Here is a 16834-nt window from a genome sequence, read left to right on the forward strand (position 1 = left end):
CTGAACTGTGTTTCTAAGTTTATGTCTCTGATAATGGAGTCTCCGAGCAGTAATGATTTTCTGCTTTTCACAATTTTGTCATTAGTTGGGGGATGTTTCTGGGGTTGTGCTACTATCATTGCCTCTGATTCTATCACTGTACTTATTTTTTCACCATCATAATGATGCAACGCTGCAAAAGAGTTGGACAGGGGCAAAGCTTGGAAGGGCGAGTGTTTCATGCATGTTGTTTGGAATTTGATGTCTTATGGAAAGAGTTTTGCTGTACTCGTTTTCATTCACCACACTCCTGTTGCACCTATACATCCATTGATAGCCTGATTTTTATTCATTTTTATGTCTGAACGTTTGCTCATGTAGTTTTTAATTGTTTAGTCTATTATTTGAAAATTCAGTTTATTTTTATGGATGCAACTTTTTTTGTTATTGACAAAATTATTTGTTTTTAACTGTTGTGTATGTCTAAATAGACGGCTCTACCCCTGATGCAGCCTTTTAAGGCGAAACCTGGTCACGTTGGGTGCTTGGTTATAATAAATTGCTTGTCTGCTTTGTGGTGTTTGCTGCTCTAGCTGGTGCCTGCTACACACTAGTTAGGCACCACTGTTTGAAACTCCCTTTGTGATTCCTCCTCTTTCTGTTTTTCTCCCATCCTGCAGTTATGTTTCCCAGCACACCTCAGTGGAGAAATACCTTGAGCCACAAAAGTTTATCAAAAGGTGTTTTGGTTGAGTTTTTAACGTTTTCATCTGTCTGCTTTTTTGCTAACAAATGTGGAGCAGGAGTGGCACGCTGCAGCAGCTTATTTTTCAAATATTGTCATATTGTGTGCAAATTCCCCCACACCCTGTGTGTTTCCTTTGCATTGGGATTCTTTTTCGTTCCGTCCTTTTATTTTGATATCAGACTTTTGATTTCAAACCTTGTTCATGCAAAGAAAAAAGTCTATCACGTGGTACATGTAATTATGCACGCTGTGCATGTGTAAATGGTGCACTAAGCATTATTCTGTAAGAGAATGCTAGAGAATGACACGGGGACAAAGTTTGTCTCCATCAGCACCCTATCCCCACAACAGTACAAAATCTCATTAGTACCAAAAAAAATGAGCGATAAAGCTGTGGTTTCATCATGTGCAAAAGGGGATAGAATTCGAGCTTGCAGGGACAGGGTGGGGACGGGGACAAACTTTGTCCCCATGTCATTCTCTACGGAGTGCTTAAGTGCTATAGTGTATAAATGTAAGGGGCGGGGGGAGGTTATGCATGGGTGGGACACGGGCGTATCTCCCACTTGCAGATGTACCTTATAGAACACTCTTAAGTTGCCTACACTGCATGGTGCATTTAGGTATGCCAACTTACAGCCATAAACCTGGGCACTGATGCTGATTTGCACCAATATTCTATAATGGAATCTTGGCACCAAGATGACATTATAGAATTGGCGCTAAGGTCACAGTATCGAGGCGCATAACTTGAAGCACCAAGTTAGAGAATTTTCCACTAAACCTTAGATTCTATATATGGCACGTGATCCTGAGATGTGACTTGGCTAATGAGCTGCTAACAACCAATTAACATTAATTGGCAACAATTAGGATTTGTGCATGCATTTGCTTGAGTGCTATTCTATTGTCACGGCCCTGCCATGACTCCTGTCCCAACCCCCTGTCGCACCTACCACTCCAGCGGTGCTCTGGTGGGTGGCGACCCACCTTCCCCTTGCAGTTGTACACCGACCTCCTAGGGCTTGCGTGCATGCCATACCCGAAGTTTATAGGACTTGCGATGGGAATTCCTGAGGGAGCACTGCGACTGATGTCACAGACCTGGGCGCTTTTAAGGAAGGCCCAGGCCCTTTTGCGATGCCTTCACAATGAGGTCTTCTGCCTTGCTCTGTCTTCCAGGTCTCCTTGTGTATGTTCCTGCCTTGCCAAGCTCCAGCCATGCCTTGCCTTGATTTCAGGTTCCTGCCTTGCCTTGATTCCAAGCTCCTGCCTTGACTCTGAGTTTCTGCTTTGCCATGTTCCAACCGTGTCATGCCTTGACTCTGAGTTCTTGCCTTGTTTCCAAGTTCCAGCCTTGTCCTGCCTAGTTTCCTAGTCCCAGCCTTGTTTGTCTTGTCTCTTGCTCTTGACCTGTCCGGTCCTGTTTGGTTCTGTCCAAATCCATTCTTGCTCTGCTTTGCCTGGACCCAGTTCTAGCCTTGTTTTCCTTGTCTTGCCTTGCATTGTCTTGTCTGGGTTCAGTTCTAACCCTGTTTGCCTTGCTTTACCTTGCCTCAAGTCTATCTTGTCCAGTCTAGCCCTATTTGCCTTGCCTAGTACTTCGCCTAGTGCTGTGCCTAGCCCGGGTGACTCACCTGCCTTAGCCAGTGCCAACTACGGTGCAAGGACTCACTTCCCTCTGAGTCTGTGATATCTATAACGCATGACGCCCAAATCCCATCGCGTGGAACTCAGAAGGAAGTATGATCATGGGAAGGGCATGGTCCTGTCAGGGGCATTCTAAAAGATTGTGCACATTGTTACAAAATACTGGATCTCTGCGCCAACTTGGGCACCAGCATTTACACCAGGTTTCAGCAGGCATAAGTCTGACACCCAAAGTTAAGGCGTGGGAATCAGCACTAAGCGGGATTCTATAAAGGGCGAATCACTCTTAGTGCCAGTCGTCTCTGGTGCCTATTTCTTAGTGCCATTTATAGAATCTGGACCTAAATGTTTTAGTATATTGGGGTTTTGGTTTTTTTTTGGCAAGAGGATCTAATTGACCATTTTTTCTTTCCTTGTTTGTAGGAAGAATCCTTAATCGATTTTCCAAAGATATTGGTCAACTGGACAATTTGCTTCCATATACATTTTTGGACTTCTTGCAGGTAGGACGCTCGCTGCTGTTGAAAGCTTGCTACGCTGCTAGAATTTTATTTTTCTTTTAATCATCTGTCAAGAAATGTGAGGCTATGATCAAAGAATTACTGTAGATCTTTTAAATCAACTGCTGTGACACCCTTGCAGTGGCTTCATGAAAGAGCCTGTTCTCTGAAAGAAGGGTGCGGTTTATAATTTCCAGCGTAAGTGAAATGTTAACGTACTGTATAATTGCTATGTAGGAGTGGTCACACACAACTTTGATACCGTGTCCCGTTTTGAGATTGTAGTAGCTACATGCTTTTGCTGAATTGCTGCTGGTTTGCCTTTGAGCTAACTGGCAATCAAGCTGCTGTGTTATGAAATGTGTTCACGGTCTAAAAACAATCATCTTGCACGAAACGATAGCAGAAGGGAACCCAAATCAGGTGTGTGTGTGCATGTTACCACAAAGAAGCATATATTTACCCCACCTCCCAGGTAAAATGAGGTGGGGCAGCTTGCAAACAAAGAAAAGATTAGTAATCATAGGGCGAGAATAATAGCCTTAATGGGAATAAAAGAAAATAGTTACTGCAGATAAAAATCTCTGCAGACACAAAAGGGTTATGTGCCAGTAAGTCAGCAAAAGATCAAAGATATGACATGAAAACGATCCATATTGTAGTTTGAAGCAGCAGCTTTTATGAGCTGGCAAACATGTAAAATGTTTATTATTCAGCCTTTATCCCAAGAGTAATTTGCTAAAGTAAATTATTCTTGGTATTTTTCAGCTTGTGCTGTAATTACAGGTTTCATTGGAAACATGAGATGTAGTGAACTGCAGGTTTGAAAGGGTTTTATTTCATCTTGCTGCAGGTGACAAAGGCAATATCAAGTGTCTGTAAAAGATACTTGGCAACTGCACTATTATGAGAGTCTTAAAATCCATTTAGTATTAAAACACAAATGTGATTAGTTTTATCAGCTTAAGTCACTACTGAGCAAGATTCAAGAGACCCAAGATCAGAGGTGAGGAGGGGGCACATACACGGAGCTCACCAAAATCTCTGCTTTATGAATGAGATATGTAGTATTTGTTATAAAAACAATTTTTTAAAAGCCAAAAACAATACTAAAATATGGATTGCCATTATAATTATGTAACTTGAGGATCAGGGGTTTGTTTGGTTTGTTTGCTGCCTCGCAGAATGCAGTAGAAAATTCACAAGCAAATTGCACGCAGTCTGAGAATGTTAAAGGAGCAAGGTTACTAACCCCCCACCCTTTCTCATACTTTTTAAAATTCCACCCTTTCTCATACTTTTTAAAATTTATGAAAGCTTCTCCTTGCACCTTGTTAAATCTATGTCTGGGTCCTGCCAGACTTTTATCAGAAGCCGATGCAGATCTCACAGGGAGATGTAAATAAGGAATATAGCACAAACAACTGAGTAAGCCCATGGAGAGAGAGTCAAAAGTAGGAGGTAAGGTCAAAAGTTAAAAAAAAAAAAAAACAAAGATACATAAAAACAAAGCTAAGGAGGTTAGGGCTCTTCAGCTTGGAGAAGAGACAACTGATACAATAGAGGTCTGTAAACTGAGGGATTGGAACAGGGAAACTACTAATCATTTTATAGCGCTACTAGACGTATGCAGCACTGTACACTAAACACGTAAGAGACAGTCCCTGCTCGACAGAGCTTACAATCTAATCAAGACAGACAAACAGGACAAATAAGGGATAAGGGAATTTCTTAAGGTGGGAATGATAGACATAGACATTGAACAACTGAATAGGAGTTAGGAGTTAAAAGCAGCCTCAAAAGGTGGACTTTTAACCTAGATTTGAAGACGGCCAGAACTGGAGCTTGACATACTGTCTCAGGAAGTCTATTCTAGGCATATGGTACAGCAAGATAAAAGGAACGGAGTCTGGAGTTGGCAGTGGAGGAGAAGTGTACAGACGAGCGATTTACCCGATGAACGGAATTCCCGGGGAGGAGTATAGGGAGAGATAAGAGTGGAGAAGTACTAAGGGACTGCAGAGTGAATGCACTTGTAATTCGATAAAAGGATTTTGAATTGTATGCAGAAATCGATAGGGTGACTTGAGAAGAGTGCTAATATGAGCATAGCAACACTGGTGGAATATAAGTTGTGCAGCAGAATTTTGAACAGATTGAAGGGGAGAGAGGTGGCTTACTAGGAGACCTGTGAGAAGCACGTTGCAAGTGTGAGATGATAAGAGTGTGGATAAGGATTTTGGAAGTGTGCTCAGAAAGGAAGAGACAAATTCTGGTGATGATATAGAGAAAGAAATGACAGCAGAGAACATAAGAACATAAGTGTTGCCATACTGGGACAGACTGAAGGTCTATCAAGCCCAACATCCTATTTCCAACAGTGGCCAATCCAGGTTACAAGTACCTGACTAGGTTCCAAAACAGTATAATACATTTTATGCTGCTTATCCTAGAAGTAAACAATGGATTTTCACCAAGTACATCTTATTAATGGCTTATGGACTTTTCTTTTAGGAAGCTGTCCAAACTTTTTTTTAAACCCCGCTAAGCTAACTGCTTTAACTACATTCTCTCACAAAGAATTCCAGAGTTTAATCACACTTCAAATGAAGAAATATTTCCTCCGATTTGTTTTAAATTGACTACTTTGTAGTTTCATTGCATGCCCCCTAGTCCTAGTACAGAGAGGAGACAAAGATGACCCCAAGGTTGCAAGCTGATGAGACAGGGAGGATGAGTGTGTTATCTATAGAGATAGAGAATGGGGGAAGAGGAAAGAGGGGCTAAGGGGAAAGATAAGAAGCTCAGCCTTGGCCATGTTTAGTTTTCAGGTGTCGGTGAGACATCCAGGTACCAATGTCAGACAGGCAAGCTGAGACTTGGGCCTGGATTCCTGCTGAAATTTCTGGTGTGGGGAGGTAGATCTGGGATTTGTCAGCATAAAGGTGATACTGAAAACAATGGAGGAGATCAGAGCACCAAGGGATGAAGTATAGATGGAGAACAGAAGAGGTCCCAAGACAGAGCCTTGAAGTACACCAGTTGATAGTGGGATAGAAGTGGAGGAGGATCCACAAGAGCATACATAAAAGTGCGATGGGAGATATAAGAAGAAAACCAAGAAGAACAGAGCCCTGAACTCTAAGTGAGGACAGGATATCAAGGAATAGGTGATGATCAGCAGTGTTAAAAGCAGTAGATAGATCGAGAAGGATGAGGATTGAATAGAGATCTTTGGATCTGGCCAGGAACAGGTCATTGTAGACTTCAGCAAGGACTGTTTCAGTTGAATGAAGAGAGTGAAAGTCAGATTTAAGTGGATCAAGAATAGCTTGAGATTTAAAAAAAAGTGGTGAACAGCACATTCAAATAGCTTGGATAAGAAAAGGAGGAGGGAGATAGGGCAATAGTTGGAAGGGCAGATAGAGTCGAGTCCAATGAAGGCTTTTTGAGGAATGGTGTAACAGTTGCTGTGGAAATTGAAAGGCTGAGTATGTGACAGATAGAAGGGATGGCAATAGGAGAGAGAGTGCTAAGTAGATGGGTCAGAGGAACAGGTAGTCAATTTGGAGGAGGAGGAAAGAAATGAGCAGTTTTCTCTTTCGTGATTTCAGAAAAGGAAGAAAAGGTGGCAGAGGTTGAAGGAGAGTTGACAGAATGGACTGGGGGAAGGAGGGGTGGAGGTGACTTGGTTGAGAACTCAAGGTTAATCTTGTGAATCTTATCATGGAAGTACTCAGCCATAGTCTGTGGGGGTGGGGGTGGGGGGTGGTGGTGAAGGCACTTTGAGGAGATAGTTCAGTGTGGCAAAGAGACTTTGAGGGTTTGAGCAAGAGAGTTTGTCAAATGGATGTAGTAGTCTTGTTTGGCAAGTGAAAGAGCAGACTGGAAGGAAGTCACCAAGAATTTGAATTGTATAAAGTCAGCATGGGCAAGGGGTTTCAGCCAGAGGCATTTAGTAGATCAGACAAAGCAACGTAGATGGCAAATTCTAGAGGTCAGTCAAGGCTGGGGATTGGTATGTCTTACAGAATAGGGAATGGGAGGAGCGAGAGTTTCCAGAGCAGAGGAGAGAATAGTGTTATAGGAAGAGACAGCCTCATTGACAGACTTGGATAGCATAGTGGTTGAGAAGAGGGGTGAAACACTGGTGGAGAGAGGTCAAGAGTCAATAACCTGAAGATTCCTACATGTATTGGTGGAGATTGGATGGACTTGGGGGTAGTGTGTTTAAGTGTGAAAGTTATCAGATGGGGGTCAGAGAGGGGAAGAACTGAGGTGCAAAAACTGGAGTGTGAACAATTGGAGAAGAAACCAAGATCAAGACAGTGGCCATTCTGGTGAGTAGGGGTAGTGGAGCACAGCTGAAGATTGAAAGAAGATGTTAAAGTGAGAAACTGAGAGGCATAAGAGTCAGAGGGATCATTAGCATGAATGTTAAAAACCATGAGAATGAGGGAAGGAGATGAAAGTTTGAGAAAGAAGGAATGCCAGGAGTCAGTCAGTGAGAAAGGAAGAAAGAGACTTATCAGGGGGTCGATAAATGGCTGCTGCTGACAGAGGAATGAATAGACGGATGGCGTGGACTTCAAAGGAAGAAAAGCAGTGAGACTGAGGTGGAAGAAGTGGTTGAAATCTACAAGAGAGTGAGAGTAGTAGCCTGACACTACCTCCGTGTCCAACCAGGTGAGGTGTATGGGAGAAAAGGTAACCTGCATGGCACAGGGCAGCAGCTGAAGCAGAGTCTTCAGGGCAAAGCCAAGTCTCAGTTAGTGCAAGCAGATGGAAAGTATGAGGGATAAAGAAGTCATGGATATAGGAAAGATTGTTGGAGACAGTGGGCATTTCACTGGGTACATGAGAGAGGCAGAGAAGAAGGGGAAAGGAGAGGAACAGAAATAAGATTGAAGATATTGTTGTGTGACCTGCACAAGTAGGGTAAGAGCTGATTTGGAGGACCAGGATTGGGATTGATATCCCCAGCAGAGAGCAGGAGTAGGAGAGACATGACGACAGTGATGAAGATGAGATGCACTCAGACAGAATGGGGATGGTTGAATGAAAGGAAGAAAATGTTGATGCTTGAGAGCTGAGAAGGAGAGGGAAAACAAAAGAGATGATGTGATGAAAGCAGAAGGTGGGCAATGAGGTCCTGAGGTATGCAGTGGTTTCAGATGGAGAGAGAGATTGGGAAGGGACAATATTAAGAAGAGAAATTGTACTGGAACCATTGGGAACAGGTAAACGCAAATTGGTTGTTTACTCTTTGAAAAAAGAACAGAGTAGGTGACTTAATGTAGCTATGGTCTCTGCTTACATTCATCCTGAATTATGTCCATCTGGCTCCACCCCTCCTGTGCCACTTCTCCCTTGGGCGGAACTATGGGTTTTAAAATGGCTGTGGCCCTTTGAGGGAGTACTACACACACACACACACACCTCTCTCTCTCTCTCTCTCTCTTTTTGCTTCTGCAGATTCCATGAGCTTTTGCTGCACAGAGAAGGGACTACTGTGCTGGTATTAGAGAAGTTTCAGTAACACACTTTTGGTATAACTTAGTTTAGTCATCTTGATTGCTGATCACCTGCCAGTCTAGCGTCCCCTTCTCAGACCTCCCCCCTCCCTCTCTATCCATTACCATTGGTGTGAATGCTGCTCTCTTTTCTATCATTTTGTAGTTCCTTTCGAATAATTTTGTGTTATTGGTTTTATTCTGTAAACCGCTTGGATCTGCCAGTTAGGTAAGGTGGTATAGCACGACTAAATAAACAATAAACATACATCTCTTCAGGGCCAAGTGTTTCCAACTATTATTAAAGCTGTAAGAGAGCTCCTCGTTCTTTGGTGATGGCTTGAGAATCATGGGAGTTGACAATTTCTATCTGCCAGGGTGATCTGTTACTTGGGAGTATTTAGGAAATATCTGATAGTGCTTGGGAACCCTAACTTGTGAGGAGCTAACACCATTGAGGTGGCGGTAACTGGGCAGTTCACAGCGATGCCTGATTACCACTGGGTTAGTGCCAAGCTACAGAAAAAAATAATTTCCATAATGCCAAAATTGGTGACTGCTCCAGCCGGAACTACTGCCGGCAGCTGTGTTGGACCGGCGGTAGTTCCCGATTAGCGAGCAGTAAGCCCATGTTGGGCTTACCGTCACTTTGTAAAAGACCCCCACCCCCCAAGTTAGACCTTATTAGCTACTTGTAGAGAGATATTACCACCTCGTTTCTGCTGGCTATACCTGTATCTTCAGCTTAGCATCCTACTGGTTTTGGGCGTCACCTATTTCCATTTGTTTTGATACCTTGAGATTCTCAGATACTGTCAACCCAAGGTGTATCTCTTGGTCTGTGCACATCAGCCTCTCGCCTCCTACAACATTCGGGTCCGTTGGATTTCTGCATCTCATATGCATCTGTTTGCAGTTCTTCATGTTAAAGCTTATATGCCAAGCATTAGATCAGGTTACTAATTGATGTGGATCATTCTCCTTCCGTTATGACTCAAATTAAGTCTTAGCCTAACCACTAAAATACAGTCTGTTAAAACGGAAGAAAAACTGATTCTACAGTCAGGCCAGGTCAGGAATCGTAATTAGGTATTTTAACATTAGAAGGTCAGTTCTGTAGCCAGTGCCCATCACCCATGGATTGGGAAAACGCATACTGATGCCTCGTTTTCTAGTGCTCTTCTCATCTCTTCTTTAGAGCCATGAGCCAGTTGCAGAGGGTTTGGCATTTAATATAGCAGTGTTATTTATCAAGATACAGGTACAGAGCAATCCAGATCCAGATATGTAAGGTTATAAATGAAATATCCCCCAAATTCTATAAATGGTGTTTAAAAGTGGGCATTCAAATGCGGGCATGCACACAATTTAGTTTAATAATGAGCCAATTAGCGCCAGTAATTGGATGCTAATAATCAATTTTTGGCACTAAGTGGCATTAATTGAAATGTACGTGCACATTTTTAGTCGCGGAGATCCATGTGTAAAATTCACATGCATCTCCAAAAATGGGGCGTGGCCATGGGAGGATTATGTGCGGAAAAGGGACATTCCTATAGTTTATTCATGCTTCTATAGAATAAGGGGAATCCGTGCCTGATTTAGAAACAAAGATTTACAGCAGGGTTTACTTCGTTAAATTCTCATTTCTAAAGATGGGTGCCGATCCCGGCACTAAGTGTATTCTATAAATGGCTCCTAACTTTCAGTGTCGTTTTTAGAATAGCACTTAGGGGTCCTTTTACTAAGGTGCACTGAAAAGCGGCCTGCACTTCTGTAGACGCATGTATTGGATGCGTGCCTTTTTTTTTGGCCGAAAATGGACGTGCGGCGTAATGAAAATTGGCACAGTCCATTTTGGGCTTGAGAACTTACTGTCACCCATTGACTTAGCGGTAAGGTCTCACGCGTTAACCGGGTGGTAATCTCAGCACGTGTACAATGCTGATTACCGCCCGGTTAGCGCCCTGCACTGGAAATTTTCCAGCGCATGTAAAAAATGAAATTACCGCCGAGACCACATGGTAGCTGGACGGTAGTTCCGAATTGGCGCGCGTTGGGCGCACATAGGCACCTACACGGATTAGCAAAAGGGCCCCTTAGTGCATTATTTTTCCAGTGCCGTTTATAGAATTTGGTCCTGTATCCAGGTTGCGATCTAATTTCTTGACTTGGTATGAGCTCTTTTATATCATGCACCCGATGTCTGCCATGCTGTGCAGAAACACATGAGGGACCCTTTGCTCCTTGGAACTGACAACCTAATCAACTCCGTTGTCTAAGAGTATTATTCATGAACTTTTGAGACCGTGTAAGTTCTTTTTTTTTTTTTCTGCCTTTCCATCAGGAGGGTATAATACAAGGAGCTGATGCAACATATGAGATAATGTCAAAAGTAGCCGGATGATGAAGTGCACATAACTACATTGATTAGAAGGTTGATTTGAGTATAAACCTTCTGGCATCTAAAACTCAAGTCACATTAGTCTACATAAATGTGCAGTTACACAATAATTTGACTGCAAGTTCAGTTTGACGCTGTTGAATTGCTTAGTTGACGGTGAAAGAATTTTATTTATCAGTGCTTTCATCTGGACTGGAATGTGCTATTTGTCAGCAGCACTAACCGGTTAGTTCACACAGCTTGTATTTTAATAGGAAAGGCTAATCACATTTTTATCTGCATCACAGTACAGATTAGTATTGAAAAACAGCAATATCAATTATGATAAAGATCTTTTGACACTTCTTTTATTTGCAGGTGTCTTTTATAAGGCTTCGTATAATCTCTTCAGGACAAAAAATATTTTCTCCTTTTTTTAAACAGCATTAAGTACATAGAAAAGCTCTGATCCCTGCCATTGTTGTTGATTCTTTGAGGGACGTTTCCCAACATTCATTGTTTAAATGGTTGTCAGGAGAAATCAAGTGAAACTTAATAAACTGTGCCGTAACTGGTTCATCTCCTTTTCTGTGCAGAAGCTTTTCTTAAGAGGATTTGCATTTAAGAAGTGCTCTTGTTTTATACTGAGGTATAGTTGGGTCATTTGGAATTGTTGCAGGCATATACTTGGGTGCATAAAGGACCAGATGTGCTGAAGATATTTTTCCCATTTCCCATTTATCTTCTCGACCCACTCCAGCTGTTTCTTATGCAGATATTTGAGTAGCCTCATTCTTTGCAGCTTTACTCAGTTGAATTTCCGTTTTCTGCACATTATTCCTCTTTTAACCACCTAGCAATTCTTCTCAGTCATAGCCTTACTGTCTTCAAACCTCTTATATGTCCCTGTTCTGTCTTGTCTGTTCATCTGTCCTGAGTGGACTGTCAGTTGTAAGGAGTAAGGGCCTTCCATTATGAGGATGATTTTATAATGCATTTTCCATGTGTACAGCATATTTTTGCATGCAGAAAAGGGTTCCTATTACGTTACCCAATGTGAGCATGTAAGTATATGTGCCAACAAGATGGCACATAGTTGTATATTCACTGTGCGGGCAGAACAGAGTCCGAGTTCTGATGGACATAACAAGTGTTGTTTAAAATATGTGAGTACATACATAGAGTACATGCTTATTTACACCTTTGGAGCAGGTGTGACTTTGTACCCTATTTTGTAATGGCATATAGGTGCTTATGTTGCTGTCATAAGATGTACCCTTTTTGGACTTTTGACATAGGCGCCCTCTTATAAAATTATCCCCATGTTGAGTGCTACATACATAGTATGTGCTGTATAAATCATGATCTATGTATGCTGTATCTCCCTCTCTTTGTGTGTTAAAAACTCATTTTGCAATGTAGAGGAGGAATAACCTCTGTTTAATCTAACACCATAAAGGAATGGTGGGGGGAAAAGACCTCAGATGACTGCGGTACCCTTGCAGATGCCAAATAATGTAATGTCACAGCATCCAAACCACAGTTCACAGCTTCTATCATCGGTCCTAAAAAAAACCCAACCAAACCAATGGACAATTTTTGTGAGAAAAACTTTTTCGCTAATGGTGCAAACAGATTTCATCAAAGAAAATATATGGTGACATTAATATAACCCAATCAAAAGGGAACTGAAAGTTGAGCTTAGCTTGTGTGGCAGTCTCAGGCAGTAGAATCCTGGTCCCAACGGGGACCCGTTTCACCGAGCGGCTTCCTCAGGGGGGTTGAATACTGCAGTCTAGTCTTTTATATTACTGCCCGTTCAACTACTGAAAAACAAAATGAATTTGTTACAGTAGAAGGGGTAAAGGCAATTGAAAAAGGAAAAAAAAGCAGGTAAAGAAACAGAGGATAACCAAAAATGACAAGAACAGGAACTTCTTCAACTAAATACCTCAACTGTGGCGGCAATTAATCCATGTCATGGAAAAAGACAAAAAATGTCGGCCATTTATTGTGAATGCCAACGCCTGCGCAAAAAGAACCAACAGCATGGAATCAAGTTGTGTCCGTGACCAATCACGATGTCATCAAAAAAGGACATGATGGTAATAGAGCGCCAACAAAACTAGAAGTAGTTGTTGAAAACCCCCTGTGATGGAAAAAGACATCATCAGAAACACTTAGTGTTAAGAAACTGTGTTAGAAAAACACAGCCCAGTCGATCTTCATATTCAAACCGGCTGGTTCCACTGACCTCAGCCGGTATATCCAGCGTTGTTCCAACTGAAGCAATTTTCTGTCAGTGTTTCCACCGTGTATAAATCATGATAATGCATTGGGTTTATAGAAGGGTACTGCTAGTAGAAGGGAAGTAACAAAGTACATTGACAGTTCAAAGGAGAGTCAGAAAAGTGGTGCATGGCTTACTCTGTAATCTATGGCTAAGCAGAAGATTTAGGTTTGCTCTTTAAAAGAAAACAAAGAAGCTATTGCTGAATGTTAATGTAGGCCAACAAAGTGAAACCACACCCCAAGAAGGCCAACAGCTCTGCTCTTACTTAGCTAGTTAAATTTTGTCTGGGGAGCAAATTGGACAAAGGTTGACTACTGAACAGGAATCAGATTTCAGCTGTCTATGGTTTGTGTGGCTAACTCCTTAAGGGATCCTTTTACTAAGGTGCACTGAAAAATGGCTTGCGGTAGTGTAGGCACGGGTGTTGGGTGTGCGCCGATCCATTTTTTAGTGCGTCTGTAAAAAAGGCCTTTAAAAATTTTTTTTGCCAAAAATGAACGTGCAGCAAAATCAAAATTACCGTGTGCCCATTTTAGGTCTGCGACCTTACTGCCAGCCATTAACCTAGCGGTAAAGTCTCATGTGGTAACTGGGCGGTAATGACCTATGCGTGTCAAATTCCACTTGGCATGTGTCTGATACACGTGTCCGAAAGTAAAAATTATTTTTCAGCTGCGTGTATCAGACACACGGCAAAAATTAAATTACTGCAAGAGCCACACGGTAGCCAGGTGGTAACTCTCTTTTGGCGCACGTTGGGTGCGCGTAGAAACTTACGTGGCTTAGTGAAAGGGCTCGAGTCAGCTAGGCAAACCCTTCAAATATGGACCTTGAAGAGGAGAATTTTCAAAAATTGTCCAGGTTACAAAGCAGTTACCCAGATAAATTCCCTGAACTGAAAATTGTCTTTCCCACAATGGTATATATTCTTCCCCAGGGACAAAGTAAAGGGTGAAATTAAACTAAGGAAGGTTAAGTATATACCAGCTAAGTAAAATATCCACCTGTGCTTTACTGTGCATACTTTGCACCCGGAGGCCCTTCATTTTCAAAAGGAAAATCCACTGGGGAGTTCCTTATGAAAATTCAGGTACAAAGTACAAGTGGAGTCAGAAGAAGGGCATGAAAATGATCTTGGAATAATAATGGTTAAGGAAATCCTGCTACAGTATGTGCAGCCAAAGTTAGTCTATGTGTGTGAGTGCGACTAGCTAGTTAGTTGCTTCTGCTGTTAGGGGCTTGGGTGAGACAGTAGTTTTCTGTTTACATCTTCTATGTTTCTGAGTTAAAGTATTGGCAAATGTATAGTACATTTTTCTACTCATTTACTGAATTCAGTGTAAAATTTTTGTTCCTAACCATAATGCAGTCTATAAGGGTAGCTCCCAATCAGGGGCGTATCTAGACTTCGCCAGTAGGGGGGTCCAGAGCCGAGTTAAGGGGGCACATTTTAGTGACCCTCCCCCCCCGGCGCTGCCGCCGCCCCTGCCGCCATTGCCGCCACCAGAACCACCTCCAACAACTGTCGCCCACCTGCCCGACGACCCTCTCGACCCCCTCCGCCCGCTGTCGCTTACCTGTGCTGGCGGGGGACCCCAACCCCCGCCAGCCGAAGCCGTCGTCCTTCGTTCGTTTGTTTTCTTCTTTCTGAGTCTGACTCTGACGTCCTGCACATGTCCTGCACGTTGTGTACGAGCAGGATGTCAGAGACGAGTCAGACTCAGAAGAAAACAAATGAACGATGGGCTTCGCCTCGCAGGGGTTGGGGTTCCCCGCCAGCAAAGGTAGGTGGCGGCGGGAGGGGGGGTTGCGAGGGCTGTCGGTAGGGGGCCCAGGGCCAAATCTACGGGGGCCCTGGCCCCCATGGCCCCATTACAGATACGCCCCTGCTTCCAATATTTGACATCATCAATTAGCCCTTACGCATCAACCTAAGTTCCTCTTCTGTACTTTCATTGTAGCTTTAGCCCGACTTGACATAACCAGGTATAAGTACTTTTTTGTACTTGGCTCGAATGTTATGGAACCCTCTCTGGCTGTTGAGTGGCAACCTTGTGTTACCACGTTCAAGGCTGTATTGAAATTGCACCTTTCTCACTTTGCCTTTAGCGTATGATGCTTGTTTGTGATGCTGTGGACCAGGGCCGGTCTTAGCAAGTGCGGGGCCCTATGCAGACCAATCTGATGGGGCCCCATCCTAGCCTCGCCCCCACCCTAGCTCCAGGGCCAGCCACCCCTCCCTCTGAGTTCCAGGGCGGCCACCCCTCCCTCTGAGCTCCTGGGCCATCCCCAGGGCTCCCCAGCTCCAGGGCTGGGCTCCCCAGCTCCAAGGCCGGCTGGTCGGTCTCTCTCTCTCTCTCCTACCCACCAGCTCCGAGGCCCCCCTCCCTCCCCGCTCCAAGGCCTGTCTCTTTCTCTCTCCCTCCCACCCACCAGCTCCAAGGCCCCCCTCCCTCCCTCCCACCCACCCACCTACCAGATCCAAGGCCCCCCACCCGGCTCCAAGGCCCCCCTCCCTCTGAATTTTAAGTTACCTCATCGCCGACGTCGGAGCGGCCAGCAGGTAGTAGCAGCAGCCTTGAAAAGCGTGCGAGCTGCTGGGCGGCGCTTGGAGCCTTCCTTTCCCTTGCTCAGCTCTGGTCCCGCCCTCAAAACGAAGGGAAGGCCATTTCCAGTGACCGGTATTGAATATTTGGTTTATTTTTGGCCAGTTTAAACTTAACTGGCTAACTTGATATTTGGAGATAACCGGTTAAGTTTAAACCAGCCAAAGATATTCCAGCTATTTAAGCGGCTCAACGTGGCTGCTTATAATAGCCAGCTACATCATGCGATATAGTCGGTTATCTCCTTGCTACTAACTAGGAATATTCAGCGGAGGTGCTGAGGGAAGCACCTCACCCTTAAGAATAGTCCCTCAGACAGCCTGAGCCACCTTAAGAACACTAGTCCCACCCCAGTAGGAAGTGAGCAGGGAAGGATGGAGAACCAGAAAGTATAAAGGACGGGGCCAGACTGATGTTAAGGAGGCCCATGGAAAGAAGAATCAAAGACCTAGCACACACTTCTCTTTCTCTTCCTTAAAGTGAAATATTGAAGAGAGAATATTCCTCAACAACGCTGGAGCTTACGAGATGGAATTCTAGCCCTTAAGACAGTGTATGCCAAACGTTTATTCAGTATGACCCAATTTTAACACTAAAAATCAACATGACCCCAGATGATGATGAAAAGAAAATAGCAGATCTCCATTTCCCCTCCTTTCTCTCAGCCACTCCCTCCTTCCCCCACACATCCAAATCTTGAAGACAGAAGCAGCAGCAGCGATGGTGGCATCAGCAGGAGAAGTCATAACAGAACCTAGTGTGCCAATGTGATCTCAGGCTCTAGTACTTTGCATAGGTTACAAGCCTAACAGGAAGCTTACACAGGAGGAGGGGCAAGGTCTGTGAGCATTCACTGACTCACAGACCCATGTTAACTACCACTAATGGCCATAGGTCAAAGTGATGGTCAAGAGTGAGCCTTGTTTGTTTGACCCCATGTACTGATGGTGTGATTCCATTTGAGGTCTCAACCCATAGTATAATACTAGACTCCGACACATCCTTCCTCCCCCACCTTGCACGCCTTATAAAGAACAACATTTTTGTCATCTATAGGGGCCCTTTTACACAGCAGCGGTAAGCACTAACGTGTCATAAAGGTGGAGGAGTAGCTCTGTATGTGAGGAATGATATCACGGCGACTGAAATGACAGGGACCTGG

General features: G+C 43.7%; 1 protein-coding gene across 1 annotated transcript in view; it reads left to right on the forward strand.

The window, feature by feature from the left end:
- The window catches only part of ABCC4 (ATP binding cassette subfamily C member 4), a 520751-nt gene that overhangs the window by 291237 nt on the left and 212680 nt on the right, over positions 1-16834 (forward strand). The window contains exon 20 of the mRNA XM_030201377.1: positions 2801-2880. Within this exon, the coding sequence (XP_030057237.1) occupies positions 2801-2880 (80 nt within the window). The remainder of the gene's footprint in view (positions 1-2800; positions 2881-16834) is intronic.

The sequence above is a fragment of the Microcaecilia unicolor genome, chromosome 4 (genome assembly GCF_901765095.1).
Source record: "Microcaecilia unicolor chromosome 4, aMicUni1.1, whole genome shotgun sequence".
NCBI lineage: Eukaryota > Metazoa > Chordata > Amphibia > Gymnophiona > Siphonopidae > Microcaecilia > Microcaecilia unicolor.